The sequence below is a fragment of the Strix aluco genome, chromosome 14 (genome assembly GCF_031877795.1).
Source record: "Strix aluco isolate bStrAlu1 chromosome 14, bStrAlu1.hap1, whole genome shotgun sequence".
NCBI classification, from domain to species: domain Eukaryota; kingdom Metazoa; phylum Chordata; class Aves; order Strigiformes; family Strigidae; genus Strix; species Strix aluco.
Genome location: NC_133944.1, coordinates 1,562,686 through 1,585,104, shown reverse-complemented (window position 1 = coordinate 1,585,104; position 22,419 = coordinate 1,562,686). Strand labels below are relative to the sequence as shown.

Sequence of the window (22,419 nt, the reverse complement as noted above, 5' to 3'; positions counted from 1 at the left end):
CGGGCGGGCCGGGGCGGGCCGGGCCGTGCCCGCGGCGGCGGCGGCGGCGATGAAGCGCGATCGGCGCGGCCGGTTCCTGGCGGCCGCGGGCGGCCCCGGCGCGGCGTCCCCCGAGCCCCGGCGGCGACCCGGGACGGCGGCCCGCGGGACGGGGGAGGAGGCGGCGGCGGTGGTGCGGGCCGAGCCTCCCGCCGGGTGGGCCCCGGCGGCCGCTGCCTGGACACGGCCCGCAGCCCTCGGCGGGGCCCCGGAGGCAGGTGAGGCCCGACCCGGTTGAGGGGTGGAGAGGGGGCGCGGCGGCGGGTCGGGGCGTCCCGTACCCCCCCGGGCCACCCACCGGGCCAGGCTGCGGGTGGGTGCGTGGGTCCCGGCGGGCGTAAGGCCTGGCACGGTGCCGGTGCTGCCGAGCCCCCCCCGGTACGGAGGGGGTCCCCGCTCTAACGGGGAGCTGCCCTCCGTGCCACCGGGATCTGCCCTGCGCCGGGGCCCGGATTTCCCCGTTAGCGTGGAGGGGCTTCACCCCCACGGAGCCGAGCCCCCCGGTGCCGGTCCGTAGCGTGGTAAGGAGGGGGTTCGGCCGCACAACCGGACGGGGACCGGGCCCCCCTCGGGCCTCGGGGCGCTCTGCCGTTACCTGGCTGCGGTTTGGGGGCGGCCGGTACCGAGCGTCCCGCTGCCGGGGCGCGGGAGATAAGTTGGATCATCAAACGGTTCCAAGTTGGGCGCAGAAAGACAGACCCAAGTGACAGCGGCACCGGGGCTGCCCCCCCCCCGGCCCTGCGCGCGGCCCTGCCCCTCCCCGGGGGCTCTGGAAGTGGTTCGGGTGGTCTCGGCGGTGGCTGGGGGGCCGCGGGCAGCTCCCCACTCCCTCCCCGGCCTGAGCGGAGGGTCACCAGTCCGGGAGAAGCGTCAGGGTCATGGAACCGGGAGAGCTGCTGGGCATCACGCCTCGCTCGGAAGCTTCGTGTCCCCAAGTCCCTGCCCCGCTCCGGGCCGTGGGGCAGCGTCAGGGCGGGTCAGAAACGGCGCGTCTCGAAGGGGCTGCAAGAGCTGGGGCGGCCCAGGGCGGGCGGCGGCCGAGGGACGCGACCGCCAGCTATAAATACTTCAGAGATAAACGCCGGGAGGGAGAAGAACCACTGAAGCCGAGGGAGAGCGTTGGCAAAAGCGCAAACGCACGTGAGCGAGCCCTGGGAACGCTGCAGCGGGGAGGAGGTTTTCTCCGCTGGGGCGATATGGGGCTAGAAAAGCTGATTTTAGGGTCAGTTGGTTGTGGTGCGGTGCCCCAGTCTGCAGCGGGGGGTCACGGGGAAGGTCTCGCCCTTCCTGCCCCGGTTCTCTGTGCCCGGATGGAGGGAAGGGAACATCTCCCGGTGTGTCGGTGCCTCCAAGCCGTAGCGGCTGCCGTGCTTTTGCGGCAACGTCCAATCCTTCTCTGGCAGGAATCGGCAGAGCCCTGAGCACCGGGTATTGTCGCCTCTGCCACGGGAAGTTCTCCTCCAGGACGCTGCGCAATGCTTTTGGGAAGGTGCCGGTGATGGGGGAGAACTCGGAGAAGCAGCGCCGGGTGGATCAGGTCTTCTTCACCGACTTCCAGCGGCTGGTCGGCGTGGCCGTGCGGCAGGACCCCGCGCTCCCCCAGTTCGTCTGCAAGAAATGCCATGCCCAGTTCTACAAATGCCGCAGCGTCCTCAGGACGTTTATCCAGAGGGTGAACGCGTCTCCCACCGGCCACGTAAAGTCGAAAGGAAAGTACGTTGCATTTTGGTTTGGTTTTGTTTTAAATTCCCCGGAGTTATCGGGAGTAGCGAACTGCCGCGTGTTCCCTCCGTAACACCCCGAGACCCCACTGTGCTGTTCTGGTTTTGCAGGAGCGGCGCGGCCCAGGCCCAGCCGGACGCAGAAGGAGGTGCCTCGTGTCTGGGTGAGTGCCTGTGCCCCGAGCTGTGTGTCTTTTCCTTCTGCGACGCCATCAGCAAAGGGCTGGGCTTTACGGGCGTCCAGGAACGGTCACCCAGCCGGGCGGTTCCTGCGTCCCTCGGCACCGCGACCGTGTCCTGCTCTGGCTGGTCGCGGTTCCCCTTCCTCCAGCTCCCCAGGAGGATCCGCACCGGCACTGGCCTCCCCGAGCTGCACTTAACAGGCGCAGGCCTCCCTGAGCTGAGCTTGACAGTGGCAGGCCTTCCAGAGCTGAGCTTGACAGGCGCACGTGTCAGCCTCCCTGAACTGAGCTTAACGGGCGCAGGTGCCAGCCTCCCCAAGCTGAGCTTAACAGGTGCAGGCTCACCTGCAGGGAGGTGCAAAGAGCAGGCGGAGCGTGTTTGGGTGGCGGTGCCAGGCCTGTCAGCCACCGTCAGGTGCAGGGAAGCAATCAGAAATACACTTTTGGCTGCAAAATAAGTGATACTGGTGGCCGACGGGGCTGTCCCCGCCCCAGTCCCTCTGGGTGCAGCACCCTCAGTCCTCTCCCCCCACCTTCTGAGGCAGGAGCCCCACGCAGCGCTGGGGGGAGCGTGTCCGCAGCCCCGTCCCCTCGCTGGGGCAGCAGCGGGTCCCTCCCTGTCCCCTCCCCGCGGCCGGCCGTGCCCTGGGCCAGCGCAGGGGCCTGACGGTGCGTGTGCCGCCTCTCCCCTCCCGCAGTTGACCTGATCACCTCCAGCCCGCAGTGCCTGCACGGCCTGGTGACGTGGGCGCACGCGCACGCCGGGAGCTGCCCCTCGGCGCCCAGCCTGCGGAGCGTCCTCTCCTCCGAGTACTGCGGCATCATCCGCGCCGTCTGGGGCTGCGGGGACGGGCACGACTACATCATGGATACGGATTCGGACTGTAGCACGGTGCTGGTTGACAACGCTTTGTCCGTCAAACGGGAGTGGAACAAGAGCACGGCGCAGCGCTTGACTGACAACGGGGCTGGGGCAGACAATGCCGAGGCTGTTTCCGTTCCCAAACCCCAGCATGCTCCAGTAAGGACAAGTCCTTGCCAGCAGCCTGCAAACAAAGGGACCACATCGGTGCCGCTGAACGTGGAGGACGAGCCGCTGCAGAACAGGGATTCGTCTCGCTCACAACTGGACAGCACAGCCCCCTCGCAGGAGAAAGCCCTGCCGCAGCCCGTGTCGCCTCTGAGCGGTGCCACAGGTAAGGGATTTGCCTTCTGCTCTCCCTCCGGGCCGCTGGGGAAGGGCAAATTGCTGGTGAGCTGACCCGGGGAGCCATGGTGGAGCTGGTCCCCCTCCTCAGGGAGGATGCAGACCCTGGCTGGGGAGCGCCGGTTGCCTGGAGAATCACCTCCGAGCCTCACAGAAGGCAGAACATGGGGCTTGGGCCGACCGCAGCGCACAAGAAGAGCTGCTCTCCTCACCCTGTGCGCTCTTTCCCCCTCTGATAACGGGGCGAGACCTGAGCAGGCTGCGCTGGGCTAGCGAGACCTTGCTCTTGCCCGGGGACAGGCACCCGTTGAGTGGTGCCGAGCGATTGCTGGTTCTCCAGCACCGCGTTTGCCAGGTGTTTCTTTCCACTCCATCCAAACCCTGGAGGGAAGAGGGGGTTCCCCCATCCCGCTGCGGCCGCAGGTGATGAGCCCCTTCTCTCCACAAAGGAGAGTCGCCGGGCAGGCCTGCTCATGTGGGTTTAGTGCTGGACTCTCCTGGAAGTGGCATTTGGGGAATAACACCCACTTTTGAGTTACAGACGTTGGGCTGTGGTTAACTCCACCAGCCGTGGGAGGTGTCCGCTGCTGGAAGGAGGAACAGCAGCTGGGACTCAGTGGGGACGAGTCTTTCAGTTACGGAGTCATGGGGGAAACCAAAAGCTGCTCGTGGGAGTAAAGGCTCTGGGAGAGCAGCCTCTGAGCGCACGAGACGCGGAGTGGGGTTTAAGTCGTGGTGGAGCGCACGTTTTCACGCTGAGTGACCCCGCAGCAGTTGGTTCCCTCTCGGCAGCTGTCTCCGCTGGCTGGTTTTTGCTGCTTTTCCGTGTAACGCACCGTGTTCTCCTTCATTCCCTAGGACAGTTGAGTGGGAAGCAGGTTCTGTCTGCAACGTCGGATGAGCGGGTAAAAGACGAGTTCAGTGACCTTTCTGAGGGGTGAGAGAAGAGTGGGTTTAAAATAGCCTAAATGTCTTCTTTGCGAGTATGAAATGACCCGCCTCGGAGAGCTCTTTCTCCATGAGTGACCTGGCCCTCGCGGCCCCTCGGAACTGCCGTGGTGGCTCTGCGGCGCCTGGGACAAAGCTCACGCCGAACTCCCCGGGGAAGGGGGGGAGGTTTACACGCGCGTGTGCTCTCTGGGGGTGTTTGGCTGGTTTTGGCAAACCTGGGCCTGGTTTGGTTCCCCCCCATCCCCGGCTCTGCTCTGGGGAAGGAACTGTGGAGGGGGCGATGGGAAGAGCGGGCGGTGCGGGAACACGGGTGAGGGAAATGGCCCCGTTTGCTCACAGTTAAATGGGGAGAGGGAGGGACACGGGCAGCTTAGCAGTCTTTAGGATCAAAGATTTGGCTAAATCCAGTCATTCCGAGTCTAAAGTACTAAAGGGCTGAGCGCAGACTTATTGCAGTGTGTCAGCTAAATCTGTCAGCTGTCACAGGAGAAGTGCCACAACAATTTATCACCCATTTCCTGCCTTCAGAATTAATTGCTTCTTGTATGGCTTAGGATTTAAAAGGAGGAAAAAGAAAAACCCAGATCTATGTGGTTTCTACATGTGAGGAAATACGGAACGATCTGGGCTTCATTAACCTGTGCCAGACAGTGACACTGCATTCTTGCTCTACAAAATTACTTTTCCCCATATAGAAAGCAGTAGCAACATCCCTCAACAATGAATAGATCTTTTCAGTAACGGCCGTTTTTTGTTCTCCTGACAGCGGTTCAATTATTCTTACAGAGATCTAGTCCTAAAAGGACCTGATGTTGCTATTTGCCACGTGCACCGGCATGGTGTTTGCTTGGGGAGGTGATGGGGGGGGAGGACACGCGGTGCCTCGGGGGACGGACGCACTGGGAACGAAGTACAGGTATTGCTGGAGCTGAAGCAGGGTGGTAAAGGGCATCTTCTTTCTCTCAGGGACTTCTTAAGCGACGATGAAAATGAGAAGAGAAACGTGCAATCTTCAGATGACTCCTTCGAGCCTTACCCCGAAAAGAAGTAAGGGCCTTACTGCTGCGTGGTTCCCTGAGCTCCGCGCTTGGGCCGTGGCGGGGCCAGCGCCGTTGCTTTCCTTCACGGCCTCGTTTCCCTCCATATCCTTGTCTGGAGGTCACAGTGCCGCACCCGTGTCCCCCAAGCTCCCTGTTGGGTCAAAGCTGGGCCACATCCCTCATCCCCAGGCCCAGCACTAATTACCCCCCATGTGCTCCTGCTGTGCCCAGTCAAGCATCGGGCTAAGCCCTCAGCTGGTGTAAGGCGCAGGGACGATGAGTTGAGAGGACTAAAACCAAGAGCCAAGTACTAAACCACTGTCCTCCTTCCTTGTTCCTTCTTGGAGGGTTTCTAGCAAGAAAAGTGACAGCAAAGAAGCCAAGAAGATGGAAGAGCCCAAAATAAGGAAGAAGCCAGGGCCTAAACCAGGCTGGAAAAAAAAAATCAAATGTGAAAGGTAATAAGGAGCAGGCAAGGGCTGGGCAGCACCCCGTGCTTGGCACGCGGGCTGACGGCAGCCTCTGCTTTGCAGGGAGGAGCTGCCCACCATTTACAAGTGTCCTTACCAGGGCTGCACGGCTGTCTACAGAGGGGCGGACGGCATGAAGGTAAGTTCAGGGGTTGCTCCTGTCCCCAACCCATAGCTTGGAGCACTATAGAGCCCTTTCCGTCCGAGGAGAGGATCCCTGGCAGATTTAATCCACCCCATCGCTCCACAGGAGGCAGAAACCCCCTAAACAAAGTGGTTTGCGGAGAGGCCGAGGCCTTTTTTCGGAGCCCAGACAGAGCAGGAGCTGCTCTCTGAAGGAAGGCTGCTGCCACGTCCCGTCACAGCCCCCTCCAGGGGGGGCAGATTGGGGTGAAAGTCTCTGGTTTATTCACAGCAGCGCTGATGCACAAGCCTGCCAAGACAGGGGTCTCATTTTGGGGGGATCCAGTTTTTTTTCACTGGGGAAAACAGCAGCCCAGCGTTTCTGCTTTACAGAAACACATCAAAGAGCATCACGAAGAGGTTCGGGAGAGGCCCTGTCCTCATCCTGGCTGCAACAAGGTGTTCATGATTGACCGGTACCTACAGCGTCACGTGAAGCTCATTCATACAGGTGTGTCCCACCAGGCAGCGGGTGTTACAAACACGCCCCCAGCACCTCGCTGCGCAGGCTGGGGAAGGGTCTGCTGTGCCCCTAAACCTGGAGCGGGCCGTTGGGTGGGGGGATGCGAGGCAGGGGGAGGAATCCAGACTCCACCAGTCAGCATGGGCGGCTGCCTGCGTGCGTTCCGTGAGCTAAGAAATGAGCGGAACCAGTGACTCTCTCCCTCCTTCCGTTGCAGAGGTACGTAATTATATCTGCGATGAATGCGGGCAGACCTTTAAGCAACGCAAACACCTCTCGGTCCACCAGATGCGGCACTCGGGAGCCAAGCCCCTCCAGTAAGTGCACACCAATGCTCCGTTCGTAGGGAGGAAAAGGGGGTAGGGAAGTTCTGAGCTCTCGCCACTGCCCTTAGCACGGAGTAATTCTGCGATACAAACCCCGCCTGGAGCTGGCAGCGTCCGGCTGATTCACTTTAAATGTTCCCCCACAACATGTGCTCGAGCTTTCCCATTGCTGAGCCAGTCTTCCACCTCCTCCTCTTGCTGTTGCCTTTGAGTTCAGCCCGTGACCGCTCGGCGAGGAGCCGCAGGCCCGAGGAGGGTGTTGCGTGAGCGGGGTGGTTGTGGGAGACGCTCTGAGCAAGCAGCTCCGAGGCTGCGGTTGTTTTCTCATGGGCTCGTTCAGCGTGACGACGAGCGGAGGCCGCGGCTCCAGGGCGGGTGTTGAGCCCCTGCTTTGCCTTGCAGGTGTGAAATCTGTGGTTTCCAGTGCAGACAGCGAGCATCGCTCAAGTACCACATGACCAAACACAAAGCGGAGACGGAGCTGGAGTTCGCCTGCGACCAGTGCGGGAAGCGCTTCGAGAAGGCCCATAACCTTAATGTCCACATGTCCATGGTGCACCCTCTGACCCAGACTCAGGACAAAGCCAAGCCACTGGAGCCAGAGCCCATCCTCCTCCTCAGTACTTCAGGGACTTCAGAAAGCCAAGCAGTAAAGACAGAAGTGACTGCGCAGCAGGAGCCCACCTGAGGGGGACGGGGACGCTTCCCCAGTCCAGCACTATAGAAACCGTACGGCAGAGTGGAGATTTTTAATCTACGTTTTAGTCTCCCAAAGAACTCAGTGGAATTAGCTTCAGCTTGCTCAGAAAAAGCTTGTTATCATGCTGTGATTCTCCATGCTCACGTCTGATTCAGCAGTGTTGTACTAAGAGTCTGTCTAATCCCAGGGGAGGGGGTGTTCGGCAGCACCCCTCCCCGTTCTCCCCACGCACACCGTTGTAGAGCCCAAGTTGGCTGCTGCCTGCACACACGAGTTTCCCCTCGGGTGCCTCCGAGGGTACGTAGGACAGCGGAGCAACTTTAAGCAGACGTTTTGTTTTGAAGAAAAAAAAAAAAGAAAAAAAACATAAAAATTATGCTTCCTAAAGCAAGTCAAAACTGAAATTTGTAACCTACTTTTTATTGTAATAAGAGCTTCATGGTTATGCTTGTAATAAATTATTTACAAAGTAACTTGAAAGAAAGAGCACTGGTCAGCAAGGTAGGGCCCTGTCTGTCCCTTCGGCTGCAGTCAGGGTGTTGGGCTCAGCTTACCCTGAGCTTACTCAGAAGAGGAGCAGCTCTTCGTCCAGTTCCATGGCCACACCAGGCCTCGAGAAGCGCAGGAGGGTGGCTGCCAGCTCAGGGTCAAGTTCTTCACAGGTGGCCAGGAGCTGAGGAAGAGGGCAAGGAGCTGGTGTTAGACCTGCTCGTGCTGCTTCAGGAGCGAGTTACAGCAGCACGGGAGCGTTTGGCTGCTCCTCGGCAAAGCCGGGGTAGGGGGGAGGGAAGCCGTTGCTGACTCGTGCAGAAATAACACAATTCTCACAATCTTGTGAGAAATTTCAACACCTGCCCCTTCGCTGTGCTTGCTCTTTTCCCCCAAGACGAAGAGTTAAGCAGTGGGCAGGGTTTAATGTCGTGGGGGAGAGGAGCCTGTGGCCTGGGCAAGGGAGGAGGCAGCTCCCACCTCTCCCACATGGGACACAACCATGCAGGATCCCAGGAAAGGCCACACAGGCAGGAGCTCTCCCATCCTGGGAGAAGAGGGTTAAAAAAAAAAAATATATATATCCAACGCACCGGTTGTATGTTTCCAAAGCTTTGGGCAGGGCATCGCGGGATGGCGCCCAGCAGGAACCGCCGGGCCGCAGAGATCACCTCCAAGGGATGGCCCTGGAGAACACAGACACGGCCCGGGGAGGCCAAGGGCAATGTCACGTTCAGCCCTCCCACCTCCAAAGGCGGAACGGGAACCACTACACTGCACCTCGGGCTCATCAGAGGTTAAGCAGATCACTTGATCAGCAGCTGCATCCACCCTGGGATCCCGTACAAGGCAGCAGCAGGACAGCAGCCCCAGCAGCTTCTCTCGGCCCCGAGGGGTGAGCAAGCTGCCTGCAGCAGCAGCCCCACGCCTCTGCTTTGTACGGGAAGGTGTGAACAAGAGGGATGCTGCGAGTGGCAGGGGAAGGGATAAAGAACGGGATTCGCCGTTAAAAAGAGCGACCGAGCTTCACTCACGTGCTCTGGGGGGTCTGGGCGTTGCCCGGCTCGATGGCACTGCGGCAGGTCTTTCCCTTCCACAAAGAGCCGCAGCAGCTGGATGTAGGAATCGAGTGCCACGCAGAGGAAGGTCTGCTCTCTGGCGAGCAGCTCGCGGTGGAAGCGAGGGCTGAGGCTAGAGGAGGTCACACAGCCGTTAGCGCTGGTTCCGCGGTGGCCTCAAGCACAGAAAGACACAAGGCAAAGGCAGCCAGTGCCCGTTTTACAAGTCTCATTGTGTGCAGGGCCACCGCGCTGCCAGGAGCGGGAAGGCAGCCAGGGACACTCCTGTCTGGAGCACAAAGCTGAGGGGAAACTTCTAGCAAAAACCTCAGGGCTCCTTAAATCGCAATCCTGCCGTGATCGAGTGTTGTCTCCCACACAGGGCCAGCCGTGGTCTGTGCAAACCATCAGCCACATCCTCCCCCATGAACACCCTCCCTGCCGAGTCCAGCGGGATGTTACCTGTAGAATGCGAGAGGCAAGAGCCGGGTGTGACGGTCCGAGGCTGCGCCGCGCAGGACACCGTATTTTTGGGAGTCTGCAATGGATAAAAGAGAAGCACTAAGCATCTTCAGTGGTCCTCACGCCACCCTGCATACTTCTGCAGCAGCACAGGGGCTGCAGTTTCCTTCCAAGCCCATGAAAAACACTAGTGCTTGGGGGTGGTGACCACCAAGAAGCAAGCTGCCCCCTCTGAGGCTTTCTCCACCATGGGGAGCAACGCTGAGTGTCAGTCGCTCCTGCTCATCAGCCGAGTCCCTGTGCTGCAGGGTAGAAGCAGGATGTTCTCAGCTTTTCCTCAAACAAGTGTTTTTCATGCTGCTTACGAAGGCCCATCAGCTCCTTCTCACAAGCACACCCGTAATCAGAGAGATGGGACGTGCCTGCCCCGCACCGAACCTCACCCTTCCACCCATCGGAGGCAGGACCCCTCACCTTCCCCTCCTGCATGGAAGAGAAGTGGCCAGGATGTGCCCCTCTCTTCCAGGCACTGCAGGATCTCCAGGGACCATTCCAGGGCCATCTGAGAATCCACTCCTTCCTGGATGTCAGAAAGGACAGGTTGAGTTTGTCTTAGGCTTTAGCTGCACCCAAGCAGAAAGGATCCCCTCAGGAGACTGTGCAGGTGAAGTGCTCTGTGAAAGAACCTTTATGAATTTAGCCCAAATCTTTCCTCGCTCCTGGCAGCCTGGATTCCCCACGGGCTGCACCTTCATCACCAAACCCCAACCAAACCCGGCCGCAGGGCTCAGCTCAGAACAATTTCTGAGAGGGAGGGAAATGGCATCAAAGACCAGCTCGTCCCCAGCACGGTGCTCAGCACAGCCACCACACGCCCTGCCCGACCCCACCCTGCTCCCCAGAGCCAGTTTTTCCCCCTCTAACCCATCTAGTGACACCATGTCTTAGGATTGTTTGGGTTTTGGGGTTTGTTTGTTTGTTGGGGTTTTTTTTTTTTTTCATTAATCATTTTACTTGGAATAACCTCCCAGATCTGTTTGCTCAAGATGTTTCTTCCCTCAATGACTCTTCCTCCAGACTCTCCCAGAGGCAGACTATGAGAACAAATGATTATTTTTTAACTTGAATCCGCTCCCCGATCCAATCTGTTGGGTGACTACACAAACAGCTGCACTTCAAAGCTGAGGAGACAGCAAAAGGGACAGAAACAAGCATTCACAGGTGGGAGGATGCTCAGGGCAGACAACTGCTGGAAGAAACTTGTCATCTTTGCTCCTTCATTTAATAGCATTAAATCATTCGGAAACTAATGTTCCTCCTTGCTGGGGACCCTTTCTCCTGTGAAATACCACGTACGTTTCCAGCCTGAGGAAAAATGTCATCTAAGAGACGTGAAATGCTACACAAAAGCTAAGAGAGACACGAGGTTCCTGCACTACCTGGGAGGTGTAAAGTCTCAATAGGGAACTGAAAATAGTAAGTCATTCAGGAAGAGAAATAAAAGCTGCCGTAGTGAAAGGGGAGATAACATCAGTTCGAGGGAAATACAGGTTTAATCTGATAGGAGCAGAAGGGCTCTGTCTGGGATGTTGCTGATCCCTTCCTCCTGCCAGAACAAGCTACCAGCCTTGGCAGCACCGGTAAGAAGCATTTTTAGGCAGCAAACCAAGCCCATCAGCCACATTTAGCGTCGTGAGAATTCCCTCAGGGCTGAATTTACCTTTGGTGCTATTTTTGCCGAGATGAGATCCATGAGCGAGAAGAACAGCAGAGAGACAAGAAGCTGCAAGGAAGAGAGACCGCCTGTTAGTTGTACCCAGTGGCCACTCAGAACTTTTGCTTTCCAGTAAGGAAATAACGTTTCACCCAGTACCTTCCCAGGACAGACCTGGATGAGCTACAGGCAGTGCTGTTCCTTCCAGGGGAAGGCAGAGCGTGTCTGAGGATGGCGGACCGCAGCCTGGCATCGCTCATGGCTTCTAAGGGTGAATTCCACACTGAATTCACCGTTCTCGAAGCAAGGCTTGCTGCAGTCAGCAAGTCAGACAACGGATGACAACTTCACCCAAATACAGGGAAAAACGAGTGGGCTACCACAGATGTAAACCTGGAGGAGAGCTCGTGTTGGCCCTCAGCCACATGCCACCAGCAGCTGCTGTGCAGCCTCTTGTCTCAGCAAGCACAGCATAATCCTGTCCTGCCCTACACCGGTTATCGCTTTTCTGGATCCCTACCACACAAATCAAAGGATGCAGTGGCTTTGTGATCCTGGGAAGTTAAAGGAATTAATTTATTGCTAATCCAGTTGTAAAGCTAACCCTCCTTTCTTCTCCTGTCTCTGAGAAAGGAGAGAGCTGAGCCAGGCAGCACGTGCTGTGCACAGCAGGTCTGTTTGCACATGCACAGAGGTCAGGCCGGGGCAGGGAACGTGGCAGCCAGAGGCTTTTCACTTCAGCCGAGAGTCCTCCAGAGGCACAGACTGCTGCGTGTGTGCAAATCAAACAAAAAGGAGCGGCACATGTGGAACAACCAGGTTCCTTGGGTTTAACTAGGGTGTCTCGCCCCCAAAGGTGGTTAATCCCACAACTCTCCCCCTTCTGACAGAGGGAGATTTTCCCTTTAACGCTGTCTGTCACCTGGAGGGATTCAGAGCCTGGCCTGACAGCAGTTGGGTGTGAGGGACCAAGTCCCTGCCACAGGAAGATCTGCACGATCCCACCAATACTGGAGCAGTGGTTGAGGCCTGAACATCGGGCAGCTGCTGGGATCCCACTTACACTCAGCCCTTCCACTGTTCTCACTCTTCCTGGCATCCTCCTCCTCCTCCTATCTCAAGGGAGATTTCTGAGGTGGAAGTTCCACATGTACTAAATGCTCCTATCAACTCTGACTCCAGTTTCTGACTGGCAGCTTTTGGCTCTAGACCAGTATAAACAGTGGAGGAGTCAATCCCATAGCAAGAGAAGCTGCTGCCGTAACTGCCGCCTGGAGCAATAAAACTTAAGAGTAAATAGTAAGGCACAGGTTCCGCTTCAACACTCTTTACCTGTGAATGCCTCAGTGCAGGGACATTCCCCATATGGAGCTCTGGTCCCAGTTATCCCCCGGAAAACCAGCAGGCAAGTGCCGGGCTGCTGGAGGATTTCCCTGCACGGAGGGCACCGAGCGTGGCGAAACGGCAGAGGTGTTTCCTGGAACAGACTTGGGAAAACCCGCAGGAAATCTGTCCCTGGGATTCCCAGCATGTCCCTTCCAGAGCCCTTAAAACACCCACACTCCTGCCTCACAGACTTTGTGCATCTCCTTAACCTTCCAGCCAAGTTGCCTGAGCTAAAATCCACAAGGATTGCTCCTTTGGCAGAGGGAGAGGCAATCCTGGCACACCGTGGGGTTGAGCTCTCAATCTCTGCAGCGCTCTCTCCAGCTTCACTTTTTAAAGCAGCTGCTTCATAGTTCTCCCTGACCTCACGGAGGAGCCAGTATCACAGTTAAAAGTTAAAGTTTGGAACAAGGTTGCTTCTAGGATAAGTATTTAGCAACTGGTAATTTACAGCTACATTTTATCAACTAGCCACCAGCAAGATTTCACAACAGGGTTTACCAGGGATACAGCAGCATCTCAGGACAACCATTTCTCAGTTAAAGACATTCTACTTCTAGTTTTCAAGTGTAGGGAACAGCAGATATTTAAAACACATCCAGTCTTGCCTGCTCTGTGTCAGTCCCCAGCCTCTTCAGTGTGTGTTTCTCTCGTCCGTGCGGTGACTGCTGTTCAATGGTACAATGGAGGAAGGCAGCTGAAATCCAGGGAGGGTCAGAGAGAGGGAGAACCACTCCTGAAGAAAGGAAGCTAGGAAAGAAAACCAGTATGTCATGACTTTGGAGGAAAAAAAATTTAAAAATATCATAGTTGTGAATGAGGAAGAAATCAGGGGCTTGGGCAAAGGGTGTAAGTTTGTGATTGAGACCAAAAAAAAAAAATTCTCTGCATTTTTTTTTTCCCCCGCAGTTGGATGCAACATGGAGACATTTAAAAAGTCTAGGAACAGACAGCAGCATTCCCAAATCTCTTTTATCACAGGTTGGGCAGGTAATTAATTCTATACTCTACTAAGTAGCATGTGATTATTACCTGCAATAACCTGCAAGGAGATTCTTACACTAAATTCCCAGCTTTTGGAGAAAAGTTGCAGGATGCTGAACAGACAGCGTAAGGACAGGTAAAGAAGGAAGCGTTCGGCAGAGCAGCAGTCAGTAGCTTCAGGAGACCAGAGTCACCAAATCTGGGCAGCAAAGGGTGCGGCAGCTTGAGTGAGTGACTCAACACTGTGCTAAAGGCTATTTCCAGTGTTTGTCTAACAAGGACTCTGCCTTCCAGTCTCCTCTACAAAGATTCTCTTTTCCTTATGGTGAAACACTCTGACCCATATTACACAGAAGGCCAGACTAAATAATTATAATGACCCGTTTTGAGTTTAAACTCTACAAAGGAATCTGTATATAGCTGTCCTCCAAGCCTCGGCCCACATTAGCATTTCATACTGCCTGCTGAAGCCAGCCTGCCCCAGAGAACAGGCCTCCTGGGCCTGCTCACTCCCTGAGCAGCTCTCCGGGCACGCTGGGCTCCTCGCCCACACCTGGTAGCCCAGGACTGCCATCCCCTCAGTCTTTCCAGTTCTTCTGCAAGCGGAGCCCCGAAGAGTCTCTTCCACTGAGAGCAAAGTACTGGCTCCAGCCTCGGCCACCAAAGCTTGAAAGAAAGACAGAAACAGCAGTGTTAGTGGTGGCATGCTCACAGTCGTCTGCAGCCAGTGTGCACACTACCTCAGCCAGGTACTCTGAGAAAAGGGTTTTTCCCCCCAGCTTAATGAAAAAGTCTAAGTTGTACATACACACATAATAAACACAAGAAGTTTCACATCCCAGAGATACAAAGAGGGTCATTTGTGACTGTGTTCATACCACGGTGCCCTGAAAGCCCTTGAGCAGGACCAGGCATAGTAAAGGAGCTCAAAACTCAGCTGTTGCGCAAAGGTGATGCACATGCTTAGCACATGCAACAAAACCACGTATCCTTATCTAAAACAGTGCATGAAGAGTTATACACAAGAGAGAAAAATCTGTGCTTCATGGACTTTTTGAATGTAACAAGCCCTGCTATAGAGCATCTGAATGAAGCCAAGTGCGTGTCCCAGCTTCTCACGCGTAAACAGCCTCTGTTCCGCTTCTGTAGTGACACTCCAAAAGCAAAGCTGCGTGCCCAGAGCTGGGATCAGCAATACTAAAACACTCCGCAATTTTCCAAAGGCGTTAAAGAATTACTACCCCCACACTTCACAGTTTAGATTAAATGAAGTTAAAAACAGGCGCTCTGAGTCGGTGCCGAATTTTCATCTAGCACTCTTCGGGTGAAATAAGAGCAAGTTACCGCCGCAGAGAAGAGCACAATGGGACATTTGGTTTGACACGCTGTTAGAACACCGTTGATCCCTTCTGCTGATTCCTCGCAGTCCAAGCTGGCATTAAGCAGGCCCTGGAAGAGGATAAATTACAAAGTGACTACACACATATGCCTTTGCTGCTTTGAAGTACCTCACCAAGCCATGTGTAAATTAATCAAAAACAACTGTAGGGGTCAGCATGGCCCAGCAAAAGAGACATGTGCTCAACAGCTTCTCCTTCCCCCACCAGCTTTGCTGTATTGTATTAAAATGAACCTCTACCACTGCCTCCTCCTGCTGCTTCTCTTAATTTTCCCGAATTACTGCTGCTCTTGGAATTTACACCGACAATTCTTAAAACAAGAGTACAAATAGCACATCCCACTGCTAAAAATAGCATATAGTCAGATATCCCTGTAAAGAAACATCTACCCCAGCTAGCACGGACAATGGAGCAGAATGACAAAAGCAGTGGTTACCCTGAAGAAGTGAGCAGTGATGTCGTAGGAGAGCGCATACCCTCTGGAACAGACATTCTTCTGTGGGAAGACAAGGAGAGGAAAAAAAAAAAATTCATTCTTTCCCTTCTGAATGATGATTTTCTTTGAACATTCTGGGTGTCTGACACAACAGGACTAGCACAAAATCACCCTGCGAAATCCTGCCTATCAGTTCAGATCGCAGAAACTTTGTTTCTATATAAAGCAACACCAGTGACTAGGGAGCCCTTGGCAGCCTGGCACTAGAAGGCGACTCAGACAACTCTGCTCCCCACGCGCTGTGGATAGCAGAACCTGTTTGATGAATAGTCCTGGAACAAATGGAGGTTTCTGGATGTGCCTGGTATGACAGTGCAGGAGGGCTCGAGAAGGCCAGTAGGATGAATAAATAGAAACGATAGCTACCACAAAACAGTGCCCCGAGGGACCTGCAAGTCGACTGATCTCCCCCCAGGAAGCTGCAGGGATGTTTCTGAATGTTTCTCTAGTGTACATAACCCAGGAGGACGAGCAGGATCTGGCTCTGCACACAGCAAATTAGTTTAACGCCCTGGCACGACAGAGAAATTGGAGAAGAGCTCATGCTCAGTCCCTTCTAGGCCTCCACAGGAACGCTGCAGGTTTCCCTCTAACCCACCGTCAACAAAGGAGGAGCAGGTGGCACAGAAGGACGACACATCCACACGAGAGAGAGCATCCCTGAGGCTGCTGCATGTGCGTGTGCACCAGACACACACGTTGTCATGGACAATGCAACTGGAAACAACACTCAGGAACCGGCCAGGCTGCGATCAGGCCACTCGGTGATCACCCGCAGGTGATTTTACCCCGGGACTGTGCACAGCCAGCCCCAACCACCGATATGATGGCTGGCTCCACCCCACATTTGCTGACACTGTTTTCCAAGGATTCTCTCTCACTAGTGTAAAATGCCACCACAATTCCAAATGAATGAACCCAAAAGTCATCCTACAGCAGACGGTGCTGAGGGGACCTCTGCAGAGCTAGGGGCTGGGAAGTCTCAAGCGTCAGGAGTTGAACCTCCCTCTCTGATATAAGCTAAATTTCAAGTCTGGCTGCATTTTATCTCCTGTCCTAAACCCAAGTTTGAGGTCTTTATCTAGAGCATCTACCAACAAGAAATTATCGTTTGGCTCACAACACGTACCAGCTCTGAGTTCACAAAGTGAAAAAAGTCTTCACAGTCCAACATTGTTTTCTTTCCTTTCCGACACGTCATGATCAGCGCAGATGCAGGGAGCCCTACCAGAATCCTTGGGTAGGGAAGAATAAAAACAAAATTGAGGTTACTGTCAAGAAGAGAACCAGACTCCACACTCTCAGGACACATGCCTTTGCTATTCAGGGGAGTCTGAGAGTATCTCAAACACAAGAGATCTCAAACACATTGACAGAAACTGCACAAGGAATTTTTCCAGTTGCCCAGAGAAGAACCTGCATTTCAATGAGATATACACACCGCTTTCAAAGGCTCAAAAAGGTTACAGCAGCAAATAGATTAATTTAACGATAGTTAACACAAGCGGTGGCATTAAGAGTGTTGCTGGCTCTAAACAGAGTCCACGAAGACATGTGGTCTTTGAAATCCAGTCTACTGGCAGGGAAAACTCGTAGCCCAAGATGGCACACTGAAACACAGTTAATTCATGTGGATACCGGGGAATAAATCTCTTGCACAGTTGTTACCATGACATACAGTGGCATTTTCTCTTGCTGTGCCCCCCTCAGAGGGGCTGTGCAGGTAGACGCCGGAATCGCTCTGAACGGTGGTTTTGTTCGAGGTATTCCCAGCCGTCCGTTTACCTTCGGTGCAGCAGCAGCTCCTGCTGCCTCCATAACTGCTCGCCCAAAGCAGAGCCGTGTTTTCCATCTTTCAGTCTTTCCTGGAGAATCTCAAAGAGGAAATGTCTCTGGGCATCCAAACAGCCAGAAAGCAGCTTTCGCCTACACCCCAGCTCCAGCACCATCTCCTAAACAGGGAGGTGGGGAAAAAACAGTGTTTGTCAGGCCTACACACTAGTTTGCATTCAAACCCTCTGTTTCTCTGAAGTAATACAAAGAGATAGATAAGAAATATCTCCCTCTCTCAGTTTCCATGCCACTTGTCACATCTGAGAGCCAAATGTGAGCCTTATACACCGAGGTCTTAGGAAATACTTTGACTGGTCAAATTCAAGGATTGACCATACGGATACGCATCTGATTCTGAAATCACCTGCAGCTTGCAGAGAATATCAGGGTTGACTGACATCTTCGATTGGCCACAGCCACCCAGGTCCAACCTAAAATTAAGAGACAGACCAGGTAACTAAGCCCTGTTAGCTCAGGAGGATAACACAGTTCAAATAGAGTCAAATGGCTTCAGACGAACATAAAGCTCTAACATTAATGTTCCTTAAATAAGCTGTAGGTGAGACAGCAACTCTGCTCTAACCCTCCCTCCTTGTTTTCCAGCTTCAGCCACTTCCTCCGGGGTACTGATGCTTGTCTGGCCAAACAGATCTGAATACAAATTCAATTTAAAAAAAAGACAGACAGACTAGGGACTATCCGTGACTGCAACCCCAGCCCTCTGTCACCTAAAGCAAGAGTCTTATGCAAAGGCTGGTGAGTCACGCAGAGCCACCTCCCAGCTTTCACTGCCAGCCAGGCCTGTGAGAAGGAAACCGCTTCCACTGAGGAAGACACAGCCCCATGTGAGACACAAGCTCTTGCTTGCAAGGTCATTAGCAGAACCACTGCAGAAATGCAGGTCATGACACAGAATACCTTTGCAAGGAATCCAGGATGGTATTGATGATAATGGCACATGCTTTCTCCAGCTGTCCGTCGCAGCCACCAGAAGCAGAAGGTGCAGGAAGATACCACTGGTAGATGGCCCAATAATGGAAATCCTGTCTGCAGTATTGAAAAGAAGATAGGAAGTCTATTATGGCATTTTAGTGGTGCCTTTCCCTTAACGTAAGAAGAAGCTCACGCACCAGGTGAAGGGGAATGACAGATAAAAGCACCCATGTAAGTACAGATATAAAGAGAGTCATCCACCAGACACCACGTGTCCTGATGTCAGCCATCTCTTGCTTCCGGAAGCAGGGAGGTTTTGTGAAGGGTTATGTGGAAGGAGTGCACATGCAGACCAGAGGTTATCTCAGTGAACTTCTGCCAGTTAACACACACGCCTCGTTCAAGCATTGCTTGAACTCTGGACAAACCGTAGTCATCGACAGGCATTTGTGTCCTGCAGCAGCTTGGTTATTTAATTCCTGATCTTCAGTGCTTTTTCCTAATTTGGGCAGGAAAGACTCTCGAACTATTTGCTTTTCAACAGAGCCCCTCCGCACTTACCTTTCCGAAGCAGAGAGAATATCCTTCTCAGGGTACACTTCCAGCTCCAGCAGCAGCCACTCCCTGAAAGACAACTGGGAAAAGCAACGATTTAGGTAAGAGGGCAGACCCGCGAGGCAAGTAACTTGTGCAGAACAGCCACCTTCTTCCCAACATAAAACCCACCTTCACCCACACCAAGACACAATCCCGTGCAGATTAAGAGATATGAAACAGGAGACATCAACCCAGGGAAGTTCCTGTACTGTTTCCCTTGCAAGAAACCTAAACTAAAACCCCACTGGCATTCAAAAATTTACTGAAAGCAAGCCTATAAATCATCTCTCACACACACCCACACACACCCACCCCTTTGACATTTCCAAACATGCTCATGTTCTTAAAGTCTAGATACCAGAACGAATGTATCTTATTAGAAATAAATGCTAGAATGAACAAAGCACCGGAGTCAGACAGACTGGTATAAGCATCAAAGAAAGGTTATAATGCAAAGGTGTTTTTGCCTCGTACATCAAGCTAGCCAAGCACAAGGAGTCATTCTAGTAGCACGACAAACTCCTCTGCACAAAGACAAACTGGTTTTCTACAAACTAGGTTAAAAAAAGAAATCCTGTCAAATCAGATCCATTGCAAGGATGGTATAAAGAGAATTGCTGAGATGTTAACCTCCTTCACAGCAAGGCAGAGCCAAACAATCCAAGATACGTGGGTGGTTCAGGAGAACACTGACATTTAGACAAAGCACCAAAAAAAAAAAAGCAAGCAGGTATTTTCCCTTGTTTGACTCACCATCACTTCACAGACACTGCAGGAAGCTAAGGGTATGGACAGGCTTATTTCTCGACAGTTCCTGATCATTTTCTTACTGATATGGTATATCTTGTCAAGCTTTCTGCTTTTACAATAAGCAGGACACAAAAGCTTTACATCTAGTTTTCTATTTCCACCTTATCACCATCAAAATCTACAAATACCATTGAGCACATAACCCAGCACACACAATGGCTGTCAGACCAACTTTTCAGGCATTAAGTTTTTACAAGAAGCTTTTTACGACCAATAAGGAAATTGCAAAGGGCAGATCTGAAAAACGAAAATTACAGGGTGAATTTCAGTCATGGAAAAGATTTATACCTGGAATACTTTTTCCTTCAAGAGCTCTTGAAAGCGTGCTTGCCTCCATAAACAGAGGCTGGCTCTTCTGTAGTTCAGAGAGGGGCACGACAGGGAACTCCAGATTAGGTCAGTTTTTGCCTCCTCACACAGGATTCCCCGAGCTTCCAAGCACAGCCGTGGCACGAGGTACTGGAGCTAAAACAAAGGCATAAAACCCCTGCACATTTCCATCACAAGAAAAAGGCCCAGTGCAACCTCCGTGGTGTGAAACTGCCAAACAAGCAAATACACAAAATGGTGAAATGGGAGGGTACAAAGGTGCATTTTTACAGAGTTTTCTTTGTACAAGTTATAGTTGCACAGGGCTCTGCAGAGGAATATTGAACTGAGACTGATCTTTCTCGTATGTAATAACAAAACTTTTTTCCTTTTACCTTTTTAACAAGGCTAGGAGGAAGCAAGGCACACAAATCTTCATGAGAATAGGATGAAAACTTGCACATAAGATAAGACACTGCTGCAGTGCAAAACCTGAGAGAGAAAAAATAAAAGAACTCTGTTACCTGGTTCGTTCAATCATATCTTTTCCCGCTCATGAAAATCCAAAGTCAAAACAAAGACCGAGTGCTAAAAACGCTTTAACCAACATGTTCCAAACCTATTTGCTTCTGGGACTATTTCTGTTTATGAGCTCCCAACCCCAAGTACATTAATGGCCCTGATTTCAGAACCAGAGGCTGAACTCAGGCGTTTGCCAGCAGCCAGCCAGTCCTCTCTCCGGCAGGCAGCGCAATCAGGACGCCATTTCACACGGATCCACCATCAGCCCATTTCTCTGTGCAGCACAAACACCTACACTTGCTCTGGAATCCCTTTACAGGGACAGGGGAGTTTCACCAGCACCCCCCGGCAGCAAACCTCAACCCATCACCGGGGGAAGCAAGGACATGGTGGGATCTCACCTTGTGCAGAAGGCGAACGACTCCTCCGTCCTGCACACGAGCAAGCAGTTCCAGTACTCAGAAATGGAAAGGGCCTTTTCAGGAACAGGCTGAGAAATCCCAAAACTGGCTTCCACTTCAGGAATTAAAGCTTTGGATTCACTTAAGTGGATCACAAAAGCTGCTAGTCCTAAAACATGAGCATCATTCAGGGAAGGACCCTGCAAGCCAAAACGTAAGTGGAGAACTGGTGAGAGAGAGACAGACATTTCTTTTGCAACAAAACCACCTTTCTCCAAAAAAACCTCAAAATTAATTGAGTAGCAGAACACTGCTTTTGCCCATTGCCTAATTCGGTGCAGCAATACCAATTTAGCAGATGAGAGGCACCAGTTCCATTAAACATGTTCTTCCTTCCTTGAAATTGTGCAGCTATCTTTGGTCAACCTGCAGCAAAATTTGTACATTTCTGTAAAACAGCAACTTTGATCAACTAGCTGTAATTTCAGCCCAGAAGAATTTGAAACTCTCAAGGCTTTTTCGTTTCTATGACAGCTCATGTAGTCTATGAACCTTTTAATTTCACCTTTTCAATATCACAGGATAAAGAAAATAAACCCAACAGTTTCTCTAAAAGAAAACCTTTCACTGCAGCACCCCAGACTTACGGTCTTACTTTTATTTTTAGAAGGGGTGTACAACTGAAATATTCAGTGTGGAAGCTTGGGAATTAAGCATTCTACTATATTCTGGTTTGGCTCTGTTCATAAACTTGCTTATTTTAGCTTCTGTTAAAATGTATCTCAGAATGCATTAACCTTCTGCAGTAGTATTTCTGCAGGGAAACATTCAGCTCACATTCCAGAGAGCAAACCCATATTATTTGTCCAAAATAAGGTTTTGGTTTTGTTGCTTTTTTTCTTTTTTGGAAGCCTGAGAGCTAGTGAAGTCCTTCCACAGTGCTGTCCAGACAGGTGCTTGCCCCACAGCTCAGGAAATGGAGGTAGGACAGCCTTTAGCACACTGGAACCATAGGATTTGTGGTTGGAAAACTGACCTGATGATAAATAAGCTGGCAGAGCCTGCCCAGAAGCGCAGGTAAAAGATTCCTGTGTCCACACATCATCTTCACAAACAAAGACAGACATGGTCCCTGCCTGCAGAAGGTAAAAACCACATGCTCATTTTACTACTGCTTTTTATCCCCAATACAGGAAGAGAGATTTCAAAATGCTTAAACACACTGAACCTGAGTCATACTTGTCTGTAAATACAGGACAATCACCATGCTGTTTATAGGCTCAAAGGAAGTATGATTTTTGGAGTATCGAAACAGAAGACCCCTACAAAGGCGTGAACTCCACCAGTGCTCTTCTTCAAATACATGATAATATATAGTCAAAGAGGTGTTCTGAGATGACAACAGGGAGAGGAGGAAGCTGCCTGGGGCACAGACAGCTTTTTTCAGACAGAGAACACAAGGTAAACAGAGGCAGAGCAATAAACGGTATCAAAAAACAGCAAGAGCAAAAAGGAATTAAAATGACAAGGTCCTGTTGGAAAACAGAGTAAGGGAAGGAGGAAGGGACTTTCCCACCCAACTGACAAAAAAAACATCCTCCAAGGAGATCGGATGGGGAGTTGGGTTTAGAAACAATTTCCTGAGACACTCTTGTTTATCACAGCTACTTTTCAGCACAGCTTTGCAGTGCAGATTCATCTGCTCCAGGGCAAAACAGTGTAAAAGAGAAGGAAAGACACATT

General features: G+C 52.6%; 2 protein-coding genes across 2 annotated transcripts in view; one reads left to right on the top strand and one right to left on the bottom strand.

Moving 5' to 3' along the window:
• The first annotated feature begins 49 nt into the window (after positions 1-49).
• Positions 50-7,755, top strand: ZNF276 (zinc finger protein 276). Its single transcript, XM_074839476.1, has 11 exons — positions 50-257; positions 1,443-1,752; positions 1,872-1,924; positions 2,641-3,138; positions 4,008-4,086; positions 5,067-5,147; positions 5,488-5,598; positions 5,674-5,749; positions 6,127-6,244; positions 6,474-6,573; positions 6,985-7,755. Exons 1-11 carry the CDS (start codon positions 50-52, stop codon positions 7,268-7,270), a joined length of 1,920 nt encoding a protein of 639 aa, XP_074695577.1. The 3' UTR covers positions 7,271-7,755.
• The window catches only part of FANCA (FA complementation group A), a 36,173-nt gene continuing 21,435 nt past the window's right edge, over positions 7,682-22,419 (bottom strand). The window contains exons 25-43 of the mRNA XM_074839351.1: positions 21,713-21,812; positions 20,677-20,876; positions 20,149-20,245; positions 19,733-19,909; positions 18,599-18,672; positions 18,023-18,151; positions 17,469-17,535; positions 17,057-17,223; positions 16,401-16,506; positions 15,212-15,271; positions 14,720-14,824; positions 13,929-14,041; positions 13,000-13,141; positions 11,012-11,074; positions 9,766-9,871; positions 9,292-9,367; positions 8,806-8,962; positions 8,365-8,457; positions 7,682-7,955 (exon numbers count right to left, since the gene is read on the bottom strand). Of these exons, the coding sequence (XP_074695452.1) occupies positions 7,848-7,955; positions 8,365-8,457; positions 8,806-8,962; positions 9,292-9,367; positions 9,766-9,871; positions 11,012-11,074; positions 13,000-13,141; positions 13,929-14,041; positions 14,720-14,824; positions 15,212-15,271; positions 16,401-16,506; positions 17,057-17,223; positions 17,469-17,535; positions 18,023-18,151; positions 18,599-18,672; positions 19,733-19,909; positions 20,149-20,245; positions 20,677-20,876; positions 21,713-21,812 (2,140 nt within the window). The 3' untranslated portion in view covers positions 7,682-7,847. The remainder of the gene's footprint in view (positions 7,956-8,364; positions 8,458-8,805; positions 8,963-9,291; positions 9,368-9,765; positions 9,872-11,011; positions 11,075-12,999; positions 13,142-13,928; positions 14,042-14,719; positions 14,825-15,211; positions 15,272-16,400; positions 16,507-17,056; positions 17,224-17,468; positions 17,536-18,022; positions 18,152-18,598; positions 18,673-19,732; positions 19,910-20,148; positions 20,246-20,676; positions 20,877-21,712; positions 21,813-22,419) is intronic.